This window comes from Phaethon lepturus, unplaced genomic scaffold, assembly GCF_000687285.1.
Source record: "Phaethon lepturus isolate BGI_N335 unplaced genomic scaffold, ASM68728v1 scaffold21478, whole genome shotgun sequence".
Taxonomy (NCBI): domain Eukaryota; kingdom Metazoa; phylum Chordata; class Aves; order Phaethontiformes; family Phaethontidae; genus Phaethon; species Phaethon lepturus.
Window position 1 is genome coordinate 11029 of NW_010559998.1, and position 26925 is coordinate 37953.

Below are 26925 nucleotides of genomic sequence, written 5' to 3' on the forward strand. Positions count from 1 at the left end.
AAAGGTTTTCCTGAAATAGGTCAAACAAATGCTGTGTTCGATTCTACTAGAAAGCCCCTTTTAAGTAATTCCAGGTAAATATGCATTAAGCAACGTAAAAGCAGGGTGCAGCTCTGAACAGGAACTCCTGCATTACACGCTGAGCACCATTTATCACCCTATGCCAAAAGGCGACTAGTGAGCACCTCTTACCGAAAGACACATTTCCCATTAGCTAATTAAATTAAACTCTAAATGTAGTCGTTCATACTTGCTCTTTAACTGACCTGTTTCATTTTGGCAGTTGCTGGGATGGGGGAAACACATCACATTACTATATACAGACAGTCTTTCTGCGAGCAGACGCTGGGCCCAAGTGGCAAAAAGCCTGTACAAAAATGCACGTTTGCTCCAGAATTCAACTGATCACTGTTTGCCAGGAACGATATCAGAGTAATCTTTTAATACTCCAGCCAAGTGGTCATTGTGAGTCTTAAACCGACGTTTCTTCTGAGAAGCAGGTTTCTTCCTTCTCTGAATAGGAGCCTACAAGAAGAAATAAACAGTAGTCAAAAGATCTGCCCTCCAGCTGCAACACCTGACCCGACGTGTGACGCTGCGCTAGTCATCACTTCTGTGATTAAGAGCCCTGCTTGAACCGGGGGTGGGCAGGCAGGGAAGGTGCTCCCTTGTTTTTGCAAGAAGCAACAGCATTCAAACTAAATCCAGGCAGGGAGACGACCCTGGGGACAGAGCAGAGTCTCTGTATCCCATGCGCAGTAGTCAAGTCAAGGCTTTTAGAAGTGAAGTTTCCAAACGCTCCCACGCAGCTACAGAAGCAGGTACAGGCTCCATAGTTCTATCCACAGTTCTGTGCTCAGAGACACGTTTAGCGTATAAGGCATCCACGAGGGGTGCCTACGTGACGACAGGCATCAAAGCATCTAGTGCAGTGACTGGCAGAAACCAGGAGCAAGTCCTGTATGGAAAGGCTCTCGTAAAAGGACCGTTTGAAGCCAAGTGCAGAAGAGAAAAGGCATGGTATATCACATACAAATAAATGTTAAAAAAAAAAAATCTGTTTGAAGCCAGGCAGAAGGCATCTTTGGAGATGCGTGCAGCCATTTTGGCCTCCCAGTAAAATGCGAGCATCTTGCACCCAGTTGGGAGAACAGTGTGTCTGTGGTGGGAGGCACATCATTAGATGGTTCTCATGAGGGTTTCAAAGCTATTGAGCAGAAAAGTTAAAAACCCCCACCCTTCTCCCAAAAAAGTAACTATTCTTCTACTCCTAGTGTATTGTACAGCTTCAAGCACAAGCTTCCACTTTGGAGGTCACAGGGGTTTCTGGCATTTGCCCTCTTCTTGATGTTGCTCGGATTACACTGGCTCAAACAAGTTATAAAAACACTGCTGGCTACAGCACTGTTTTTTGCAACTTCTTAAAATCGGTCACACTTCCCAGAGCTACACAAAAGCAGCTGTGCATAGGCTCACCAACATGTTTTGGAATGAACACTGCGGGGTCAAGAAGGGGGAATTTCCTAGCAAGATCTGCAATTCGTATCTCTTACTATTTTCTTTGGTCCAGTTTCTTGCATGGAAGAAATACCCTGTCGTTTCAGATACTCTTCAATTTTCTCCTCATCCATAGAATCCACGGGAATGCTCCTCCACAGCTTCTGGAATTCTGAAACACCAAACAAACCCTCGTTTGATATCGCAACGAACAAACCCTGGGCAAAGCCCCCACGCGAAAGGAAAGCAACAGACTTTTTCAAACACTGAAGTATTCTGGCACATCCGCCTGTGACCGTATAGACACGGCAGCGATCACCGCGCTCAAGCACCCCGTTAGCACAGCTTTTACCCACCCCAAATGCCGGATGCACTTCCAAAAAAACCCAACACAACCAAAAAAAAAAGAACAAACCCTGAAATCCCAAACAACAAAATACCCCCAACACTTGATGGAAACAATAAGCTGATTTTCATCCATGCTAACTGCAGGCCAGCATCCCAGTGTCAGGAGCACCCACAGGCAACATGTGCTTTTAATGTTCATTTGCTACAGAGTCACTCTTTTTGCCTTTACAGCTGCGTAGACTGTCAACGTGTTTCCTAAGCCTCAGTTCAAAAGATCTTGGTGAAGGGCAATAACCAAGCATCAATGGCAACTTCATTTACACATCTTCAGCTGCCATCGTCTTGGGAGACTTGTCATCTCATAGTCCAATTTACTGAAGATCCAAGATACTTACTTCAGTAGGTTTAAGATGATTTATCACTGTAATATAATACATACCATGCTGTACAAACAATAAATTACTAAAAGTCTTCTGGTGTTAAAAAGAAGCGAAATACCTTAAAAGCCACAGCAGCAGGAAAAAAGACAGAGACAGTAAGTCTTAATTAGAGCAGCTGCCATCTGCCTGCACACTTTCTGCCTCACGTAAAGTTTCACAGAGCCTCTGGAATGCCTTCCCCAGGCAGCGGCTGGTACAATCCTACCTCCCTTCATTCCCCAGGCAGTAAGTTAGATATATCCTGTCAGCAGGTTTGGCTAACAAACTATAAATAAAACACAAGGCACACATAGCAACGCAAGACTAAATTTTTCCCTTTATTTCCAGATAAATTTAGTATACAGTTGTCAAAACAACCACAACTTCTGCATGCTTAAGAAGCTGTCGTATGCAGTGGGAGATGAAACGCGCCAGCGACGGTCTGCCGCAGACACACCGGCTCTAGACATGCTGCGAAACGGCACTGTACCCAAGGTGTATGTAATAGACTTGGTTCCTGCGCTCAGACCAGTTCCCTTCCTAATGCACCTTGTTTTTCTGTGAAAGCACGTGCTTTAAGTCTCAGGTCTTTTTCTTCTTCCCATTGCCAACAGCAAGGGACTGTTCCAGTGCTCCAGGAAACAAAAGAAAGGAATTGTGCCAGCAAAGAACAACAATGTTCATTTTTGGTAATGCAGTGTTTTTAAAGAGAACTAAATCCTCTCAAAACACCACTTTTGGTTACACAGAGATAGCGCTCAGCCTCTTTCTCATACAGGCTATACAGCACAGCAGGATCACCGAGACTGCAGTTCTCAGATAACTTAATGCAAGGACTAACATTGCAGTCAAGCCATTCTTCGTCTGCTCATCCATTTTGAGTGTGATTCCAGGCTTTTGGCATAGCTTGTGCTATGCCTGCTATCACAGATCATCTCTCACCTAATCCTGTTGTGGCAGGTGGAGAAGGCTGAGTTGTGATCAAAGCTGAACATGCAAGAGAGATTTCTCAGCGATGAGCACTCAGATCAAGTCTCAATAGCACAAGCCTGCGCAAGGGTCCCATCGCATCCTCCGGGCTCAGCAGAACACGCTCTTTCGAGCTATTTCCTTGCTGCTTGTGCCCCCTCCCTGTCCTCAACGCCCAAGCTGGACTCAGCTGGACACCGAGACCCGGTGGTGCTTGGAAAGATGAATCAGACCACGGGGCGTGCATATGCAGTATCGCACTTTGCGAGTAACTGTTTCCCACACCACGTGTTTCTGCAGTTCACACGTGAAGCGACAAGACTGCACATAAATGCATGACTATTAAACAGATCCCGGTCAGAGATACTCTGAGGTTGCGTTGTGCCATACTGCCTTTGGCTCTGCACGGACGGCTCCTGTGCGAGCTGGAGAGATGCAGGTCAGTCCTCCAAGATGCACGACGGGCACGTGAACGCGAGGTGGTAACAGGTGAGACACAATTAACTCTGAACTTCTACGTGACAGTGTCCTTTTATTTATAATGTTCTGCTACAAACACAGATGATATGTCTCCCTATTAGAGTTCATGATATATGGACAAATACGCCCTGGTGTAAAAAAAATTATAAAAACGCTGAGGATAGGTGCTTAAGGTTAAACTGGTCTACATTCTTCTGGGGAACAGAAGTGAAAAATTAAACACTGGAAAATAAATGGTCAGCTCTTCAAGGATCAACTTGCACAGAAGTGCAGATCACTGTTAATATCTAACCACAGCGTTTTGCATTTCTTGTAATGCAGCGGTTATACCATCATTACAGCTTCACATTCCCCTTTTAAACTTGGCCAAGAAATAAGAATGCAACCGTCACCAAGAATCAAAACCGCAAAGCTAAAACGGACTTTACATACAGATAATTTCATCCACTCATTGGCCCCACCAGAGTCACTATGCAGTATTCTGCAGCTCCATTTCAAAATTCCGTCATAAAATCAGACTGCTTTCAGCACTATCGCTTTGATTGTGGCAACTGCAGAAGAACCTTCCCATGCTGAAGCTCCATCTAGAGCATTAAAATACCTTACTGCCTAGGAAAGGGGGGGAGTCACAACAACACGGTCTGTCGCCCCAGAAATAACTCTGAGTTGAAGGACTGGTTTGGAACAAAAAGCACAGGATAAAGGTGGAGAAGCCTACAGAGCTGCCACCCTTCGGACGGCTGTACTTACTAGCTCCTCGCATTTAGGGTACCATCTAAAGGGAAAAAGAGATACATCTATCATCTCAGATTTGGTGCAACACCAGACATGGAGCCAAACGCAGGAACCGAAGAAAGAAAGCAGCTGTCTGGTTGGCACTGAAGCATTTCCACATTACCTGTCAGATTTCTTCTGAAGTCTCCAAGGACTAGGCCCCTATCAGCTAGTAGAAGTTCAGACCTTGGGAATACGCCATCTGAATTATTGTGACATCCTCTCAGAAATCTGAGAGCTTGTGGGAAAAGCTGGCAGTAAGTACAGCTCTCAAGAAACAACTGTCCGCATTTGTAGCTGTGGCATTTCTGCACCTCAAAATTCACAGCCTTGACCCAAGACAGAAAGAGATTTCTCCGACTTCTGTGAGGAGAATCTCAAAAACTGTCACACCACCCTTTCTGTGTCTCCAAGCAACAAAACAACCTTTTTACAGGGTCACCACCTGTAAAAAGCAGTCCATGAGCAGGGCCAGCGAGGAGGAAACGGCACCCAACGACCCAATTACTGTCCTCCACCACCTCTCAAAGTGTCCATGCTTACGGCTGGCCAGACAGAACGATGTGGGAGGCCGGCCTGTCTCTGGGGAGGGGAGAAGACCAAGAAAAACGCTGCGATGAGCTGATGTGTCTGAAGACAAACAGTTACAGAAAGCAGTTCCTAGAGACCGTTTCAATACACCGGATCCATTTTTTACAGTGTCTTTCTTTTCCCTGTGGACAGGACACGGGGAGTTCGGTATTGGTGTGAGGAACGGGAAGGGGACTGTTGGAGCAGAAAGCTTGCAACATGCTGGCCTGCTTCAGCCAGGCATGGAGAACGGGTTCAGATGCACGCATTCAAACCTGCAGTGCACGTAACCATTACAATTGCAGAGCACATCAATTTTCCTTCTCCATGCCCTGTCAACTGCTAGGTGATCTTTACACCATCAGAGCACGGCAAAGGAGAGAGACTCTTCTATCAGATCCACTAAACTATTTGATAGATCAGCCAGAACAAGCATATAATAGCTATGGAAGGAAAAAGAGATGTCCAGCAAGGCTTCACCTGACCGCAGCAAGCTGCGTTCAGACAAGCTGACAATTTCTCCTACCGCTTAGGCTGCTAAGACAAGAGAAAAATACCCAGAGGAGAAATTTCCAAAGAGTTTCCGGCCAAAGCAACGCCGGTGCTGTCAACCCTCAAGGAGACACACGCATTTCCAGGGGAGCTATTAAAGGCCTGATGGCGGTGCAGATCTTCCCCAGAAGAGGCAGAAAGCTGTAATCCTGGTACCTGAGGCAGGTGGTCGATGTCTTGCCTAGACTATGAACAAATCCTATACGCAGTATCTTGCAATTTGATCACTAAAATAATTTTAACTCAGAAGCTTGACAGAATCAACGCTACTCACAGGCTGCATCCTTGCTCCCCCAGATAGCTAACTTCTGGTCCTTCAAGTAATGAGGGAAGGGAGGGAATGAAACCACAAGCTGACTGAAAGGCCAGTTTAGATGTCTGCCAACATCTCCAGCATCGTGTTGTCAGCGTGCACAAACTTAAAACAATGAGCTTTGACCAGCAGTAATCAACGCACAGCAAAGCAGAGGGCAGCATTACAACAGATTTTGCAAACACCTTCTCCCTCCGAAATACCCCAGGGGTAAGGATGAACGGTTACCTCAACTTTACGGCATCACAGGGTGCCTCACATACGAAAACAATTTGTGCTGACATTCCCTGAGTGATTTTACTCTAACACACTCCCTTTCTATAAACCTTTACATTTGGGGAACGAAGTCATGGGTAAATGGCTGCATGGTGACTTCAGTGCAGCTTATCCTGCACTTCTGACTGCCTCACCTGCTCTTGCTAAAAGGTTGAGATAGCTTCTGTAGATTAACTGCAACATCACGCTAATATCACGTAATAAAATCTGCCAGAGATTAAAAACAGCTTAAAAAAAATCTTCACTGAGCTGAGCCACTGAGCCAAAATCTGAGCACAGGACAAGAACAGACAATAACAGGGCAAAAGGGAAGAAACAACTGAGTAGTGGGTAAGAAAGGCCAAGAGGGTGGGGGTTGTTCAGCCTGGAGAAGAGAATGCTCTGCGAAGACCTTATTGCAGCTGCCAGTATTGAAGGGGCTTGTAAGAGAAATGGGGACAGACTTTTTAGCAGGGCCTGTAGCAACAGGACAAGGGGTAACGTTTTTCAACTAGAAGAGGGCTGATTCAGACTAGATCTAAGGAAGAAATTTTTCACAACAAGGGTGGTGAAACCCTGGTCCAGCTTGTCCAGAGAGGTGGTAGATGCCCCATCCCTGGCAACATGCCAGGTCAGGTTGGACGGGGCTCTGAGCACCCTGATCCAGTTGATGATGTCCCTGCTCATGGCAGGGGGCTGGACTAGATGGCCTTTGAAGGTCCCTTCCAAGCCAAACTATTCTGTGATTCTATGATTCTCTAAGATGGAGTCCTGCTTCGTAGCAGACCTAAGGTGCACAGAAATGAAAAGGTGCTCGATACTAAGTCTGTGCTGCCCCTGGGCCATCTTGAATTCTAAGCCAGAGCCATACGTCATCACTGATCCCAAGCAATTTTTATATCGTTAAATTTAAGATGCTTTCGCCATTCTTTAAATTTCTTCAAAAGGTGCTTAGGAAGAATATTAAAAACATGGATAATTAAGTATCCACGTTTTTAGGCATTAAAATACTTCCTACATTGCTTTCAGATGTGAAAGATACCATCTCCAACAGTTAAGCAATCAGATTGGCCGTTCAGCATTCAGCCGGCACGGGGTGAAAGCTTGGTTCACGTGCAAAGTGCTTAGTCCCAGCACAAAAAGGCAGTGCTTTACTTGGCTGGAGCACCTGAAATCTAGCCCGGCTTTTATAAACACTTTCAGCTACACACTACCGACAGAAGATTAATTAGTCAGGAAGTCAAGAAGGAACACATGCAATCTGAACCTTCCTTGGCTAATCACATAAAAGGAAGAACAAAAGCCATTCCTTACTGCAAAAACCTTCTCCGATACCCTTGAGATCACGACATACAAGGTACTGCACCACCGCTGCAGTACATGGGGATTTATTTTCAAAAGCTCGTTCAGCCATCAAAACAACTGTAGTCAGGGCAGACATCAGCACTGCAGGAAAGCAGTTCCTCCCACTCCTTGAGACAGCAACCCCCAAATTGCCCTGGCAGCTCCTCTTTCTGTACTGACTGTTGATGGAGCTCAGACAGCGATGGGAGAGGACGCCTAACTTTTAGAGGATATTAATCCCAGCCAACATCTGTTCGAAACTGGAGTGTGTCATACAGCAGAATCATGCACTGCGGAGTGCAGAGCCCTTATTTCCAAGGATAAACATTAAACTAGAAACATATTTTGAACTGTCATCAGCTGCTAGATGAAAGAGTATGACAACACTTCAAGGCTTATTTTGCAGTCTTCTAAAAACTTCATTTTAACATTGCTGGAGATAATGAGCTGAAATAGCACTGCTAAGGCAGACACGTGTCATAACTCATCCTGTACGCAGACAATTCTGCCAGTGACTCCCTGAGAGACATGCTTCTGGTGCTCTGGAAAGGATCGTAAAGCAAAACTGCTCAGGAAGGATGGGTTTTCTTCATCGCAGGATAACACGGTTGGAAAAAGGACCTATTCCAGCTGCAATAAGTAAGTGAACACACTTAGGGATGTTTTAAGAGTTGTGGCATATGCAAGCAAATCACAGAATTTGTAAAAGAGAAAGTATTCTTGCCCCATCTCAGAACAAAGCGTCATCGTCCACATGAAAAAAACCCCACAAAACCAGCAGGAACAGGGAAAAAAAAAAATCACTTCCTGATCGGATGGGCACATGCTGCCACCTGCGGATGACAGCAAGCAAAGCCACCTTGAACTACAAACACACTGCACACTAGCGATCCCTTCCTTACAGACACTGCAGGCTTAAATGCCTGCCTTCATTGGGAGATTGAGCCTAACGGCTTAAACGTTTTGTTTCAAGAGGTTTTAGAGGTTTTTTTTTTTTAACCTTTTCTCCACTTGAACAGCAATAGTAGCCTGCATTGCTTGCTCCTAACCACAGATCAATGCCGGGTGTGCTAAAATATAACGCATTGTATAGGAACAGCCTTGGATTTATACTGGCTACCTGATGAAGCGTTGGTGGATGTCTCTTGCTACATCTTAATAAAATGGGCTCTTTCATTAAATTTCACAGTTAATCCTGTAGTTATTACAAACTAAGAGCAACAGGGTAGAGATCTCCCTCTGATAACTGTTTTAGGATGGTTGCGTGCCAGTTATCTGGAAAAAATTGCACAAGAAAAAATGATCAGCAATCGTGACTGCAGTACAACCAGCAGCTGCTAAAAACTTAAACACTTTGTCTTAACAGTTACTGCAACAGCACTGATGTCTAACCGTTTTGGCTACATTCCGGTCGCTAAAATCTGTGGGCAGATGGACTGAAGAGGCACTATCTGAACAGCATGACAGTGTTAATGGCAAACTCATAGGCATTTGTGAGGTTAGAAATTCCCCAGTGAGGGCAGACTAAAGGCTTCTAATTCTGCATTTCACATATAGTTCTGACTGGCACTATCAAGAAGTGACAGAAATTATGGTTTAAGAAAAGATCCACTTCAATATTTTGCAGCATTTTTATAGTTTGTTAAACACTGTAGAGGTCACATCTACTTAATTATCTTTGCAGATGAAAGCTATTATTACTGGTAGTACAAGTGTAGTACATAACAAACAAGTTAATGATACACATTTCCAGTTGCTTAATTCTATTGAAAATAAAGAATTGCTCTGAGCTAATCAAAGAAAAAAAGAGCTTTATGCTTTGTCCTACAGTCTTTTAAGTGCAGCAGTTCAAGTTTCTGTCACAACTCTTCCTTTTTTTTTTTTTACCATAATGTGACATTATGCGGCTTGGCGTGGCACGTTACAAGAACATTACGTTAACAACAGGAAGCATTCAGGGTTGTTGACTCATTTAAAATAAGATATTTTAACACAGATTGCCTTCTCCTTTCTGTACTTACAGGCATCTGATGTTGGCGTAAATGTCATTACTGGAACACACCCCGATTTATGTAATTAATTGCTGTGCATCCAAAGGCACATTGCACCAGAGGATTTTACCACTAACCGGTACACAGAAAACAGACGCTGAACTTCTGAAGTTCCAAATCCACTCCAGCTCTAGGCAGCAGCTCTACCCCACATCTACCTTCTCCTCCCAGTTGTAAACTACCCCTTGTCAGGACTTTTGCTCACATCTCCTCCCAGTTTTCTTCCTCCTTGTGTTCCATTTGTGGCTTCCCGTCGCGTTCACCAATAAAAGGCACATGATTAATAAACCAGATTAAAAAAACCAAACAACAAACTTGCACCCAGAAGCCATTCTTTTGGGGTTTTTTTGGCTGCCCTTTACACAGGAAAGTGTTACATGCCATTTTACTCAGAGTCAGGTGATTTTTAGTCTCTTCTGTACCGCTACACTCAAAGAGAACTGTTGGATTCCTGGTGCCATGTTCCAATGTATCCGTTATATAACAGAGGATATTACCCCTGAACTCGCTTGCTAGTCTTGTCAGCCTCGTGTTACTACGAGCCATTCTCCTGACACCTGGATATACCTAATATTTCATTACCACCTTAAAAGGCAGGTATACCTGAAGACTGCTTATACATATAGGTGCTTAAGATGAATTCAAATCAACTATCATGGAAACATACGTAAACCAACACCTACCTTCATCCACAGTAAACTGACAGCTCTTGTCATTGTAGAAAAGAATTTTCTTCTTATCAGGGCGATTAACAAAGATGATCTGGTCCCCTAAAGCCTTGAAAACAAATGCAAAAGAACAACTCAAAATCACTTCGTTGCCAAGAATAAGGATTCCAACTTGAATAATAGACTCAGATCTTGTGCTACAAAAAGCGCAACAAACTGGACAAGCAGCAAAGTAACTGGCAATGAAAAGCATCCTAAGTGGACACTGACAGTAAGTACACTAATAAATCAAAGATGAGATATGGAGGACTGAGACCAAGGTGTAAAAGCAGAACTAAAATGTCTACAGTTGCAATGTGGGAGATCAAGAGTCTTTGTGAGAAAGAGCTTTGACAGCTGTGCTGAGACATCAGGCCTAATCTGAAAGTAAAGGATGAAATAAAGCTGTAATACTACATCTTCTGAAATGAAGCTTTTGAGTTATCAAGAGAACAGAAACAACTCAGGAGAAAATTCTCTCCTAGACCCTACCTCCCCTTGAGAAGCTAACTGGAATGGGTTCGCTGAATCGCAGACACGTGCTACTCACCTTTATAGCTTTCTGTGCATTGGGTAGCCCTTCCTCAATGTCTTCTAAAAGGATTCCTCCCAGCCCTCGCTGGTCATGCTTGTCCAAGAGCCTGAGCAGAGCCTTTTTATCTTTCAAGTTGTACTTGGGTTTGAAAGCATACTTCCCATCTACAACTTCTATTTTCGGATTGTTGACTAGAGCCTGTAATAGGGACATAAATTTTAAGCCTTGAAAAAGAGCACACACTAGTACTTTTCTCTAGCGTGCTTTTTGAGGAGCTAGAGCGCATCAGCCACACGTTACAGCTGCCCACTTTGGAGGTTTGAGTTTGAAACGGATTTTAAATCCTTGGATCCTAGATCCACCAGCCTAGGCCTAATTCGCCATAACATAAGGCACAAAGCACCAAAGGAAGCTTAACATCGTTCACTTAGTGCCTTTGGGCTCGAAGGCCCGTGAAACCTCTTTACGGCAGAAAGCCGGACGCGTTCCTTTTTGAGAACGGAACGGAAGAAAGAAAGAAGAGGCAACGTAAAAAAAAAGCGTGCTTTGGCTGAATGTAATGTGCAAACGCACAACTCGGCATACCAAGCTGGGTCATATGGATGTTACGTATGTGAAAGGCATTAACCTGGGATGAACAAAACAGGAGTCAGTCTTCCCCAACTGCTGTCAATGGGCACCAGCAGCTGTAGAAGAAATTGAGAAGAGCAGACCTCCTGCACAGTAGGATTTTGCTTATGATGTCAGCTTCAGAGCAAAGCTGACTAGAAGTTCACGGACAACTGACATGATTTAAGATCTGCTCCGAATCAGTTTTGCTGTGCAGCCAGTACCACAATGGAAGTTCACCTGTAACAGAGGGCAACTCTACTTAGTTTCTTCTGCAGATGCCAGTCTGACCCTGAAAGGAGAAAGAGAAGAGACACAGAAAGAAGAAAGGAGGGAGAAAACACCTGCAACAGAGAAGGTAACTAACTTGGGCGCTGCAGGGTATTTGTTCACCTTTTCTCATGTGGGAACAACTCAGTGATAATTCTATATACACTTCTTGGGAGGAGCTTTTTCATTCAATCTCAATATTCTGGTTCATTGCGGAAACAACCTGGAGCTACCTTTTGAAAGACTGCAGCAAAGTCAAGCTTCCATCACAACCAACACTGCCAGATTGGAGGTTTCTGTAGCCCAAAACATTAGTACTGGTAGCAAAGGAACGCTACAGGCTGTACTAGTTAAAACCATCCTCGTTTTATTACGCAGAGATTTTTCTCCCCATGTCTCAGCAGCCTCTACTACTCTGTTGTGAGGACTTTAAATATGATCTGAGCAAAATCAGGTACGCCAATCAAGTATAAATACCAAATATGCTATTTTGCTGATTTATTAATCTTGAAATTCCATTAAGACATTCAGATCAATTGTGCACCAAGATGAATGTGGTGGCAAGTTAACGCTGGATCTGTAAGAATGAAACCCTGCATCTAGAGTAAGACTAATGAACTCCAGCAGTGGAATTTGCAGATCTACCACCTCACAAATTCACACATAAGTTTCACATGAGAATTCTTCATTTCCGTGAGTAACAAAGAACTGTAAGACTATGAATTCTGTGCCATACTCCCATTGGTTTAGTTAATTTAACATCCTCGATACTGGAAGAGCTCTCCGCTTGAATTTTTTTAAACAAGAAATTCCTCAAGAAAAAACAGCTTGTTTATATAATATTAATAATGAATAAATTCACTTGACATAAAATTTACTCCCCGTGTAACAATTCTACCAGCTCCTTAAAATTGTCAGAATAGCTTTCATTTCAGTTACCTCAACAGCAGGAGGTACAAGACAGACACGTGAATCAATGTAGTTTCTTGAAGGGGGGATTACATATTTATAGAGCTTGTAATGAAATGAAAGTGTATAATTCAGGTGTATCGTAATCCTTTATCTCTAATGAAAATCTAAATATGTTGTTTTTACCTCGCTCATTAACCATTGTTTCTGTTTGAGACCAATATCTAAATGCTGCGTTTCATCCAAAATCTCTTCTAGGGTTAACGGATGTGTATCACCACGCTGGTGCCGAGTCTGGAAAAGCAAACAGGAGCTGTTAGAGTTCTATACTTACTTTATTCAATGACTCAATTATCATAAAGTAAGTAAAATTAGTATGATGTGATGACAAAAAAACTTTTACAAAATCAGGATAGACAGAGTACACACACCATATGAGTTCCAATTCGGGGTTTTTGACAATATGAGGAAAAAAATAAATCAGTGCCATCTGAGATTGATGATAAAGTCATCTGTCAAGCACCAAGCAGGTGATATACAGGGGCATAATACAGGAGCACAATCAACTTAACAGGGAGGTGATTGTGTGCCTGTACTCGGCACTGTTGAGATGGCACCTCATATACTGTGTTCACTGTTGGTCCCCTCACTACAAGGACATTGAGGTGCTGGAGCATGTCCAGAGAAGGGCAATGAAGCTGGTGAAGGGTCTGGAGCACAAAGTCTTATGAGGAGCGGCTGAGGGAACTGGGGGTGTTCAGTCTGGAGAAGAGGAGGCTGAGGGGAGCCCTCATCGCCCTCTACAACTACCTGAAAGGGGGTTGTGGTGAGGTGGGTGTTGGTCTCTTCTCCCAAGTAACCAGCGATAGGACGAGAAGAAATGGCCTCACGTTGCGCAAGGGGAGGTTTAGGCTGGATATTAGGAAAAGTTTCTTTACTGAGAGAGTGGTCAAAGATAGGCACAGGCTGCCCAGGGGGGTGGTGGAGTCACCGTCACTGGAAGTGCTCAAAAAACGTGAGGACGTGACACTTGGGGACACAGTTTAGTGGGCATGAGGGTGTTGCGTTGAAGGTTGGACTTGATGATCTTGAAGGTCTTTTCCAACCTTGATTCTGCAAAATTACATGTTACCTTGATAAATAGCTTATGAATCCCTAAAGCTGTCAGCATCTTGCCATTCCTATTTCTACTGCAAATAAAAAACATTATCCTGGTTTTAAAGGGACCTGGAATAGTTACGATTTCAGTAACAAAACAACATGCAGACTGTTTTGCTTACTGACAGCATTCTGAATTTAATAAGCAATTTCTTGAAATTCTCACTCTTGCAAGGAAATAATTTTAGTTTGAAGTAGTCAGCATCTTCCAGCTACCACAGGAGAAAAAATAATGAACACATGTAAAAACATTACAATATTACATCAAAACAGCGTACCTTCATATAGTTCACTATTTTAGCAAGGACTCCAAACTTGTAGCCAGAGCCTCCTGAAAGGGCTTTCAAGTTAAATGATCCATTGCTGTGATCTAGAAAAGGAGAACACAAACAATTAAACTGTGCTTTCAATAACACTGTTGGCTCTGCACTCCATCTCTTTCTCGCTCTACTTGCATAAGCTTTCAGAATTACAACTATGAAGAGAAACGCGTGTTGCAGGAGCGGTCACCCTCAGAGCATGCTGTACAAGCACACGTGTTGACACAGACCCAGAGAGTTACCCATCAGCAGACACTGATCTGGAACACTTCTGTGAGCAGAGCTCCATAAATCTATGGGCCTTGACCTTTAAGAAAACAGTAAGGACCTGCAGCATTACTGCCATAAGAGTACATGTTTAATTCCGTAGCTTAACGTATCACAATCATTCACGCTACATTAATTCATGCTGAAATAACGCACTGCATTCTTGCTCAATGATTAGCTCTACCGATAGCTTCGTGCTGCTGAGATAGGAGCAGAAAGTCGCCTTTATTCCCAAAAGGAATTCAACAGTTACACACTAGGTAAAGGAAAATAAAGGAAGGCTGTGCTTGTTATGTTGGGCTGCTTTTTTTTTTTTTTGAAAGTAGCTCTAATGGAGAATTTATTAAAAAAACCCCACAAGATAAATGCGAAACAATTCCGCTTGGTATGTTGCACCACTGGAACAACAATTCAGAATCCCCTCCGTTGTCAAGTCTGGTTCTGTCTTAACATATCGTGAGGTTTGCTTACTGTGTAAACCTTGTTTTAAAAAAGTCTCGTGAGGTTGTTAGCTCAAGCTAGTAAAACAGTCATTATTAGTACAACACATTAAACAGAAATACCCAGAAATCACTATCAAAAGCCACAGGCCCATCACCAGCATTAATGTTGCTCAAAGTTAATGGTAACAGCTTTTCAGAATTTCAGCTGCTCCAGAAAAAGGACATGTCCTCTTTGTCACCACAGGAATTGTTTAATCCACTGGTGATTTCTAATCACAATTGACAGGACAAGTAGGTATCTCAGAGATACTGAGCTCCTATTATTTCAGTGGAAAAAAATCAGTTGAGGAAGAGAAAACAACTATTTATGCATTAACTGAGCGAGAGGTTTCAGCAGGTGCTGAGCAGAACTGCTAAGACAAGTCTTTGCTCTGCTGGGCAGCTGGAGGTATGGATGAGAGCAGTGATAAGGACTGCAAAGGCTCAGGGTGAAGAAAGAAACAAAGAAAGAAAGAAGAAAAACGCACCCAAGATGTTCGACAAAGACCCATCGCCTCCACCGAGTAAGCATCAGGCTTAGAAAAGTCTGCTACATTCACCGTGTTTGGATTTAGATGCCCTTGCAAAGTTCCTCACAGGAAGCTCCAAATTAAGTTTCCGAAGTCACTATGCATCAAGTGAAACTTTTTTTCATGTCTGTCCCACTGCATCTCAACCTACTTCTAAGTTGATCTGTAAGTCACTAAAAAAGGCAACTACAAGGTGGGAGTTTTGGATGTAGTCAGATTTCCAACAAATCCACTTTCGATAATTATTGGGAAGACTTCATGGAAACCGGTGCTACTGTAGTTAAAAAACGCATAACGCTGAAGGAACAAACATCAAATTTATAACTTGGCAACTAGGATTTGTGAAGCTACTGTATGACATCGCATGAGAGGCTTTACATATCACAACAATTCTAAAATTAACATAGAAGAATCAGCGTAACCACAGCTACAGAAGAACATTTTCTTCTGGTTACTAAATTAAGATGGAGAAAAGGAGAAAAACCGAAAGCCAGCTCCTCCTGAAAATATAGCCTATAGGGATTTTCCCCTACAGGGTCCCCTTTGATCATTAAAAATCAATGTCTATGCAGGACATTTTACAAATGAAAGAAAACCATGCATGTCACAAGAGGTCTAAAGTGACCAAAATAAAATCAGAGGTACAACAAATAGTTAAGACGATTTATCATGTATTTGTTCTGTCAATTGAATCAAGAAGATTATCTTGTTTAATCTGCCTGGCTACAACTTGCTACAGTTCACAACAAGTAAATCTAACAACACAGCGAAGCTGGAAATCTGCAGATATTAACGCTTCAAACGTCACGGTTTGACCGGCTGCTTTCCAGAGCAAAGCAAAGCGGGGTCACGGCCACCGTCGCACTCCCAGCGCGCCTTCTCCGCTGATGAGCTCATCACGCGTAAAAAGCATCCCAAAAATGAGAGCGGGAAGGGGTTTGTTTCTTACTGAAGACAGTAAGAGTCAAATTTATGAATGATTTACTCCTGGGGTTGAGGGCTTGATGCAAATCAGCATAAAGGAAGTTGTCAGCAGCACCATGCTCTGGCCAATGGTAGGAAAGCTCCATCTTAGCTGTGCCATAGGCTGCATTAAAAAAAGGGACCAGAACAGCGCTCTTCCAGCATCCTTTCAGACAAGAGGTAGGTCTGTATCATTTTATAACATTGTCTAAGGATTATCTTGATTACTGAAAGAAAATATGCCTGTAACCTACAAGCCTGTAAAAGGCTTCTTAGAATCAGAATGCTTTTTCTCTAGGTTTAGCAGGCTTTTATTTCGCTGAACGCAGAGGGGCTTGTCTTGCACTATCAGACAAGCACTTTCACCATCTGTGCACTAATGGAAAATTGATGACCGCTCCATCTTGCAGAAAAGCTAATACACCAAGCCAAGATTCAGTAAACAAAAATGGACTTCATGCTTACTGGGGAGGTAGCTTGTTTCCTGCAGCCTCATGTTCCTTGTAATTGATTCTATACGTTTTTACAGAAATGACAGTGAAAGGATTTTCCTTAGAACAAAGACAGCTAAGCCTGAAATTTAAGAAACGTATCTCCCAAGTCGGTATTCCGTAAACCGTATCAATTAAGCTGCCTCAAAGAGACCTGTGTTCGTGGATACGCTAGAAACCCGTTCCCGAGATTTGGTACGTTAGGGAAGGAAGAAAATCCCGTTGCATATTGTTATCTTTGTAAATACCGGAGCAGCGATCGATACAACACGAACAGGCATATTAGAATCCATCTGAGATTTGTAAATGCTATTACCCCAAGATGTCTATTCAGTGGTTTCTTAAACAGGACTTCCTCAGTACTGCATTGAAATGATTTTTTTTTGCCAGTCATTTCCCTCTGCTCCATGAATATAATTTCAAATCAAGCTGCTCCTCTGCAGGGTGTAAAGACAATGGTACTTTTAAATTAAAACCTAATACAGATACTAGAGAAGCCAATCCATTAAATATTTAACTCACTGCATTTTGGATAAATGCAATAGCTGAAATGCATTCAAATCAGACTGGCTTACAATATGAATCTAAATGGTGCCATTACAAAATAAATAAAACGGCATGAAACCAGACCATTTACGACAGCATTCAAAGATGTTAACCTTGTTAGTGCTGTGTTAATTCTGAAGGCTCAGCAGCAAGACTTCAGTCTTGTATTTTAAGAATTACAGCAACGAGTAGCTGATATTTATCTGCCTCGCCTCATTCAGATCTAAGGAGATCATCATCATCCTCGAGAAGCACAAACTACCTCCGGCACGGGCATTAAATTCCACCTCCCCGCGTAAAGACGAGCTTCTCTACGCTGTGCAAACCGCTGCCCTAATGGTGGCTGTGGAGTGGGAAGGGGCTGGCTGCTGCACTGCGCCGGCAGCTGAGCCGCAGGGGCTCCTGCCTGGGGAGCCATGCCGTGCCGAAGATGCTCCTCTCCTCTCTCGGGAACAGAGCTACCGCCTTGGCGGAGAGCTGTGCGGGCAGCTCGGCGTCTCGGCTATACAACGTGAACATGTCGGGTCTCTCCAGCAGCCCCACATCTTGATCACTTTTAGCAGTGACTAAAATACTGAATTTCCCATCAGCAGAAACAGTTAATTTTTTTGCGCCTGCTGTTTACAGAGCGAGCAGGCTTACATGTAAGAGATTCCAATGAAATCCTCAGTCTTAGTAACCTGTTTGAAGAGTTCACAATAAAACTTGTCTCTCTTCTTTCCCGAGGATATTGTCTTGCCATTTAAAATACACATTTAAATCCTGCTTGTTTTAATTACCCCTCAAAGAGGACTCCAAATCCTTTTATCCAGGCCCTCCCCTCCCCTCAGAGATTTTCAAATCTCTGCGATTCAGACCACTCTTTCAAAAAGCCTCCTGACTTTTAGCCCCATAAAACAGGTCAGCCAAGCTTCCTTTCTAGACCGTGACCAAACCAAGCCATGCTCTCAAAGCCAGGACCCAACTCCACTCAGGAGTATTTTTAGCTTGGATTTGGTCTGCAAACTTGTGCTTAAGAAAAAAAACCCCAACCAGTCTAATTAATCCTATGCATCTCGAGTCATACTTTCTGTATTCAGTTACAGATTTAACAGAGGAAACAGGAAGTTACTGCAACTGCTCCAATAAATGCCTGTACCAAATGCTAATGCCAGGTATCTTGCCAACAACAATGCTGTTCCATTTCAACTTAAATCCATTAAAGACAGAAGGATAGAGAACAAAATGTATAGTATTTGAACAATAAATATAATACATAAATCGCAAGCTGGTTTGGCTGCATCACCCTCGTTTTCACAATATGCTAATTTTTTAATAACGACACAAAAATCGTAACAGGTGCTTAGACTGCTCTAAGTAATCTGCTTTAATAGACACCGTCACGCTTTGCCTTTATCACCTCTCGTTTATTCAGGCATGTTGTAGTTTTCACTGTCTAAACAAGGTTGATTGCAGAACCATTTCTGGGACACGCAGATTTCATTAAAGCATTGCCTACGAGCACAGTTTAACGAACAAAACATCAGCATTACCCCTTCGTTCCGTAGTTTTGATTACTGAAATTAAACTAAATGTGGGTTGCCAGGACCATTTGGTAATGAACACGGCTAGGTTTTCACTTTTTGCTTCATGATCAAAGCAAAAAAATCTTTCATTGAGGCATGGCCATAGGGCTCCAGGTTTCCGCAAAGTTACCGTCTTGTCTCTCTCTTCCCCTTCCATAACCCCACGTTTTCTGGGGCACGCCAGCAGGCAAAAGCGCATTTCGCGAGCTGCCCGTTACCCAGCATCCACTCACCGACGGTCTTACATGCGGGGCATGGGCTGGCCTGTCAAGTGCCACTCACCACCGTGTTTCCTCTAAAACCTCCTTGTTATTTCTTCAAGGGAACATGGACATCTGACTTGATCTCCTTCTCCCACACTCGATTTTAAATTGCCTGAAGGATTAAAAGGTTATTATGGCATCCTACAGTATGCTATGACAGGTAACCAGAAGTTCCTGTGACTCCTTGGACATTTTCTATGACATTAGACTATATGCCAAAAGTACTGTAAGTACCCTCAGTTTGGGGAGGCAAAGCCAGGGAAAGAAGGAAACGGGGGGAAAGAAGAGACGCATCGCCGTGAAGATGTTATTGCCAAACACCTCATCTGCCTACTTATCCCTAATTCACAGAGAGACAAAACTGCTTTGTTGTTCTAGATGTACTACAGGAATTACTGAGGCACAGCCTACTTCCACGCTTTTGAGCGACGGCCTTTCCGAACCAGCACATCTCCACAGCAATACCATTAGTGCCAAAGGCAGATTCGCTGCAGCCGACTTCTTGTTTCATCTCTCCCCCACACCACAAAGCAGTCTTTTCTTCTGCTGGGTACAAACAGGCGGTATTGGACCAAAGACAACATTCCTTTCCTAGCAGTTAAACAGAGAATGCCATCGAAAATAAGAAACCAGAACTCCTCAGAAAGGGTTGGGTTTTCCTTGTGTTCTATCCTAATGACCACGGCACCGCAAATGGGCCGAAATTTCCAAATGCGCTCAGTCCCATTCAGGCAGCTGAACCGAGCAGTTGGGTTTCTTGAGCACAAACTTCTACTCAACAGCAGAACAGCAGGGAGACGAACACGTCAGGAAATCTGGCCTTCTGAAGTCAGAAAGAGTTTTGCGGGCTTAAGAAGCCTGCGCTAATAGGCGATTCTAAAATAATGCATTTTAAAGAACCAGGATTGTTAAGTTTGTACTAGAAGAACAACCAAAAGCTCAGTTCCATTCTTTGGAAACATCCCCCAAAATCGTTACGATTTCTACATTATTTTTTAAAGAGTGATTTCTTTCGTTCTCCCAAATAGGAGGGAAAAAATCCCAAACAAGCAAACAAACCCCAATGACATTAACATGTAGTAAGTTCTTCTAACCACTCAGGTATGGGAGGGTGGTACACGGATCTCCTGCTTTTCTAAGAATGCCAAAAGAGCACTGAGGGCTTTTACACCGTGCAAGTACCAACCTTAAGACTAACAATGGACAGGTCATTGAAACCGCTGTATACCTTGGAAATTATCTTTGTAACCTTTTTGTCTTTGCATATACTTCAAATAAAGAAGCAAAGCGCTCTCATTCCAGAATAACTTTCACTACATGATGCATGCAGCGACTGTTTTACCATTAGTCATCGCTAAATTAAACATTCCAGACAAATCGCAAAGTCATACATTTGGAGTTCGGTACTTTTGTGAGCAAATATGAGTATGCAACAATCCATGTTTGTAGGATATGTGAGCACTTAGTCTGAGCTTAATTTCTTAGAGTCTGGGATAAAAATCACAGCATGTTCTTGATCAATAGAATCCTCAACAGCTTTATTTTTCTGTTTCAGCCCCCAAATCCGTGACAGTGAACACGCAAAAAAGACTCTTGAAGAATGGCAACCCTCAACACTACCCACTGGAATGAGACTACATCCATTTCCCAGTATCTGGGCTTCCAAGTGCAAAAAATTTACCCTTTCCACGATAACTGGAACACTGCCTGCTTTATTATTCTGATCATATTCATCTTTACTGTAGTTTCTCTGGTGGTGTTGGCTTTCCTCTACGAACTGCTAGACTGTTGCTGCTGTGTGAAAAATAAAACTGTCAAAGACTTGGAGAACGAACCCAATCCTGTTAGAGCAATGATGAACAGCTTCAGAAAGCATGAAACAGAGGTAGTGTAGGAAGGACTGAGCATCAGCATTGAAGCATCTTCTTTGAAGAACGTTTAACACCTTGAATGAAGCCTCTCGTACGTTACGAATGAGCAAGTCACATGCTTTTTTTTTTTTGGACTTAAATATAACAGCAACAGTTATCATTCTATCTGTGGATGTGAACTTGAGTAATCGGCAAAGGCTTTCCGAGCGCTTAGCAGAAGGATGACCTGTTGCAATGTCATGGGGGAAGAAAAGATTTGTCTTAAAATTAACTTTTTTTGCTTATATTGAGTTACTAGCATAGATCTTGGTCTACCTGAACTAACAAACGTTGCTTAACCTGCATAAAACAACGTTGCTTAACTACAGAAAACATTTATAAAAATGGTCAACAATCTGATCATACATAGTGCAAAGACACAGCAGTGTCCTCCCGCTGCAGTCAGCCACACAGAGACAGGAAAGACATTACAAGGGGTGAGAAAAAACAAACGAGATAGAAGGGTCGAATGGCAACAGATCCCATGAGACAGAAGAGGCTTGCGTGAATTCTTGCCTTGGGCAGCTCTTCTTATTACGGGGTTCCTCACTTGTAGAAGAAAGGGTGGCAGGAGGAAAAGTAAGCCAGCATGAAATGGATCCATAAAATGGCCTTTTCTGACTTCCTGTGGTATACCTTGACCCTTTCTCCCTCCCCTTCTCCAGTTCCAGAGAACTGCTCTCCCCTTACTTCATATTCAACCTGTTTAACAACTTCTGGGTGTCGAGACCTGACTGATGTGCTACCTTAAGAATATCTAATATTTTCCACAAAAGCATACTGTAGCGGTGCTACAGTCTAGAAAAAACAGGGACATTTTTCTGCCCCAAGGCTGCTGCCTCTATGGTAACCACTACACTACAGGGAGTCAGACATGCGGGGTATCTCGTCCCTATCTTAACTTTGCAAAGCTGAACTGGAGCTGACCGAGTTCTGGCTAAGGAACACAAGCAGACGGGTTGCAGGCGTCCCACACTGATGACAGTCATATTGCCCAGTCTTCATGCAGCTTTCAGGTGTCGACATGCTTCACAAAGGAGGCCACACCAGGATAAACCTTGTGTTAGAGATGGCAGGATGGATGCACAGTGAGAAGGGACTTTGTTTTGCACAAAAGAATCTCAGCTTGCTTCGTCAGCCTGCCAATGCACCCCAGAGAGTTGGGGATACACACCTAACACTCAGACCTCTAGCTCACCGCGTTATTTTTCATCTGTAGCTGCGCTGCGTCTATGGTTTTTAAAACTATAGAAGTTTTGCAGTTACAAATTACAACTGTAATAATGGCACCCAACAGCATGGCCATCAGTAATGCCCAGTTAAGTCTTTCCACGCTCCCGAACCCATAGAGAAGCAGGCCAGTGAGAAACATCCCAGACCAAAGCTACATGTGGGACAAGATATTTAACTACATAAAACCCAAACAACACCCCTGTCGTCAGGGAAACAAAACCCACCTAATGGCCAAACAGACAAGTAAGCTACAACACTGGTCTCACAGTCTCTCCACGCCAGAAATACCTTTGTGCTATGGCCAGTACCTATAATTATCTCTTTATATTAAAAAAAAAAAGAAACTCCCTCTACCAGGTTCAGTACGCCTAAGGTCCAGAAGATCTGGACATAATGAAAGACTTGCTAAGTGGACTCATGCTCTTCTTGGTTGGCGAGATGGAGTCACTAACCAGCATAGCTAGTCCAGCGATTCACCTGGAGAAACCATCTCCCTTCTGCAATCCCCAAATGACACAACTACCGCTGCAACCATTCATCTCAAATGCACTTGCTACAGTGAAGTTTTGCCACTACCAGTTCCACATGCAGAGAATGCTTTTAGCTAAAAGTCAAACTATAAGCACAACTAACGGAAGCTGATGCCCCAGGTACGCGACAATTTAGGATTCACAGCAAGACATATGATGAAGGTAACATTAGTGATGATAATACCTTCCACTGTCAGGGACACTGGGTTAGATGCCTTGTTACCTTCTGCTGTATTTGACAGCGTCGGCCCTGAAAGACTGGCGTCCTGCTCAAGAGAGGCAAGAGTAGCCATCGCGACGCACTCAATTAATCAACGAACGCTCCAAACGGCAACCGGATTGCTGGCCACTTGCAGCGTTCCTACAAAACGCTCGTCATCGCCGCACACAAGAAGGCAGTGTGCATGAAGTAACACGGCCAGCCTCTGCAACGCTGGCTTTGTGTTCTTAATGCCTTCCTGAGAAGCACACATAATGAATAGCCTTGGGAGTCTTTCCAGCTTCTTATTTCACAGATCTATGAAGGTGGCTGGGTGTCTGCACATGGAACAGAAGACAAAGATCTACCCTTGCACAGCCCTAGAGCCTCAGGACGATTCTTTCCCACAGGTAGACTAAGTCATGAAACAGGAGATTTCAGTCCTGGACATTTCAGCTCTTGATTACTGTTGGCTAAGACCATCAAGACAAAGGTCTAAATAGTAAGACCTTAGCCACAACTTACTATTCATTAATAAAAATAAACAAACAGATATGATCTATTTTATTTATTCTACAGTTACTACTCTGAACTGAGTAAACAAGGCAGTTCTGAATTTTTTCAAATAACTTGTTTGAATAATGATTTCCAAATACTATAATAATCACTACTATCACTGGAAAGCTTAAAACATATCTTCACACGCAGGCCAGATTTAGCTATGCAGTCATTTGCACATTAGCATGCTCTCAATGCCTCTCCTCCCCAAAAAAGTGACAAGGGCAGGTTCTCCGAGTTACAGCATCACAGAACGAGGGAGAACCCACATGCGCTACGCACCCAGGGACTATCAATGCCAACACGTAATCACTGTGACATTATTTATCATCTCTGTGGTCGTTACGCAACAAAACTAGGTCTGATCACCTTAATTTTTGTTTCTTCATGGGTGGATGGGGTGGGGGGGTGGGACAGGAATTTTTCAACATCAAGTTTTCACTCCACCTCCCCAAGACCCGTCCCTGACACAAGTGTATCCTGACAGGTACATAAGAATTTGGCAATTCAAATAAAAAGTGGGTTTTGAGGCAAAGGACTTGGACTCTGCAGCATCACAGGGCAAATCGTGCTGCTTGTGGCTGCTTAACCTGTTCAGTTGCTTGCCAGCCTGAACACTTGTTCTAAGCCAATTCCTAAGAACAAGAGGGAGAAAATCAGTCCGCTTGCTCTCCATTATTTTTCTTCCATCCTTGCTGCTTCTACAGTAGTTAGTAAATACTCTCCAGGGGAAGGTGAAAGGAGGCTGAACTCATTCTGCACAAAAATGCTACAGAAACCCTGAAACCCTTCTGATAGTGTCTGGAATGAAGCCAGCAGCGTAAAAGATAAAGCATATTGCCTCACAGTGACACATTGCTCTTTGTGTAAACTAATCACCCGAGAACTGCAAAAGCACTTAAAGAAATACCTAGCCCACAAAACCACAGAAATTACACTTTCTTTATCTGCTCTGCCGCTTGGCCACGTGTCTACCCAAATCCTCCAGCGCAGACTCACATTTGAACTGTCCACCCGCTTCCTGCCTCCCCATCCCTCTTTCCCAGCAAATCACAAGATACGCAGTTTAGGATACTCCACGTAGAATTTTATTTCATTGGGAGAGTGTGGCAAAGAGACAGATGGAAACATGGTTCCCTTGATTTATTTTAAAATGTCTGGCTGATAACTTGGTGCCCTGAGAAGCTGTAGATAAATACACAAACTCCCTACTCTTCCCCTCAGACAGAAGATGCTTCACTCCTCCTATCGTCCTTGATGTTTCTCTCTGTTGTTTTTAGCTCTATTGTTTCTTTTGGAGTTTAGAAGAGTGGTATTCAAAATATGAGCAGGCAGTCACTTGGTGCAACAGGGTATTTTGTGTTTCAGTAACTCTGGACATTTGATTTCACAAGTGACATTTGTGAAATGACTCCTTCACATTTGACTCCACGATCAAACGTGAAGGACATTTCATACTCCTGCTGGGAATTAAATGAGCAGGTCCACAGGAGGCCACAAAAGTGATCAGCAGGATGGAACACCTCCCCTGTGAGGACAGGCTGAGAAAGTTGGGGTTGTTCAGCCTGGAAACGGGAAGGGTCCTCAGAGACCTTATTGCAGCCTGCCAGTGCTTAAAGGGGGTTTGAAAGAAAAATGGGGACAGACTTTAGCAGGGCCTGTAGCCATAGGACGAGGGGTAATGGTTTTCAACTACAAGAGGGCAGATTCAGAGTAGATGCAAGAAAGAAACTTCTCACAACGAAGGTGATGAAACACTGGTCCAGGTTGCCCAGATAGGTGGTAAATGCCACATCCCTGGAAACATCCCAGGTCAGGTCGGACGGGGCTCAGAGCACCCTGATCCAGTTGAACATGTCCCTGCTCATGGCGGGGCATTGGACTAGATGACCTTTATAGGTCCCTTCAGACCCAAACAAGTCTATGATTTGACCCTTAGAGCGCATCCGAGAACCATCAGTGCTCTCAGAGAACGGAAAGGGCCCCCCAGGTTATGCACAGTGAAAGCCAACACAGAGCACGTTGCTGTCCGCACACAAATCCTCTCCCTGCTGCTCCAGGTGCTGCACTTCTCATTGGCTCCCGCTATTTTGGTGGTGCTTTATTAACTGATTACTTGATATTGATGGATGCGTTATCAGCATCACCGTCCCTGGGAAATGCTGGAACTCCTGACCAAAGCAGACAGAAACCTACAGAAGCCATGGTGTTCACGAACACTATGATCAGGTCCCAGGTAAAACAAGAATGACTGCTAATCCCTACACACCAACCAAACAAGTTGCAAAATCCATCTCACAGACGGAGAGCCTATCACTTGCAGTTAACAAAATAAAGTTTTACGTGCTCTCTTGCCAGAAAGACAAAAGAGAGAAAAAGAATGAGACCGCTGTCACTGCTTGTCCTGTGGGTCCAGCAAGCACCAAAAATCCACAAACAAAGTTCAGCTTCATACGAAATCACATTTGGTCAGTAGCGATTCCTCCAACCGCGTAACAGCAAACAAGTCACAGGATGAGGCCCAACACATACACGTGGTAAGAGAAGCATTTTTGCCCATTGTGCAACTGAATTTCTTAACAAACAGCGACAATTTGAAAGGAAGAATGACAACAGCCACTAGCAAAATTCACAGACTGATTCATGCTAATAAACCATAGTTTAGAGACTGACAGTGGAAAACAGCAAACAGCTGTTGAACAGGAGACTTTCACCAACCTGTGTTTTGTTTCGAGCTTGACGAGCCACCTTGTTCTACCTTTGCTTTTTTCTTTTTGGAAGAGGAGGAGTCAGAAGATGGCGCTGGACGTTTTTCTACTGCTGGTGTGGAGAGGGCACGCTTTTTGAATAGCTCTCGCTCTCTCAGTAAGCTTGGATCCATAATTCTGTTACAAGAAGTAGGAAGAAAAAGGCAAGAAACAGATTGTTAATTTTAGTGTGCAGATAGCCGTTTATTCGTTTGTATCCTTCTCTTCCTGTGCAGGGACTTTTAAGAAGCTGCCTTTTTTAGGCGATTTAAAGTGTCAGAACACAACCTTAACCCCAAAGAGTCTGAAAGTAGAGAATGCGATTGCTGAAGCAGCACCTAAATCCACATCGACCTGGACAAGGCCCGGGGAAGCCCGCCAAGAGCACACGCCTGTCTCAAAGGCACCCGACCTCAACAAGGAACTTTCAAGTCACCGACACGAGGGGAACTTGAGCAGCAAGGCGACCAACCCCGCGGAAACCACCGAGCGGGACGGAGCCCGGGGGTTCCTACCCCTCGCTGCTCCTTCACCGACGTCCTCGGCAGAGCGGGACGGGGC

General features: G+C 43.6%; 2 protein-coding genes across 2 annotated transcripts; one reads left to right on the forward strand and one right to left on the reverse strand.

The window, feature by feature from the left end:
* Nucleotides 1-61: 61 nt before the first annotated feature.
* GTF2E2 (general transcription factor IIE, polypeptide 2, beta 34kDa) lies at nucleotides 62-26498 on the reverse strand. The gene is made up of 7 exons (XM_010293549.1): nucleotides 26336-26498; nucleotides 14039-14130; nucleotides 12789-12896; nucleotides 10830-11012; nucleotides 10256-10349; nucleotides 1554-1669; nucleotides 62-525 (listed from the first exon to the last, which is right to left on the reverse strand). Exons 1-7 carry the CDS (start codon nucleotides 26496-26498, stop codon nucleotides 406-408), a joined length of 876 nt encoding a protein of 291 aa, XP_010291851.1. The 3' UTR covers nucleotides 62-405.
* SMIM18 (small integral membrane protein 18) lies at nucleotides 20788-21081 on the forward strand. The gene has a single exon (XM_010293548.1). It carries the CDS (start codon nucleotides 20788-20790, stop codon nucleotides 21079-21081), a length of 294 nt encoding a protein of 97 aa, XP_010291850.1.
* Nucleotides 26499-26925: the final 427 nt, after the last annotated feature.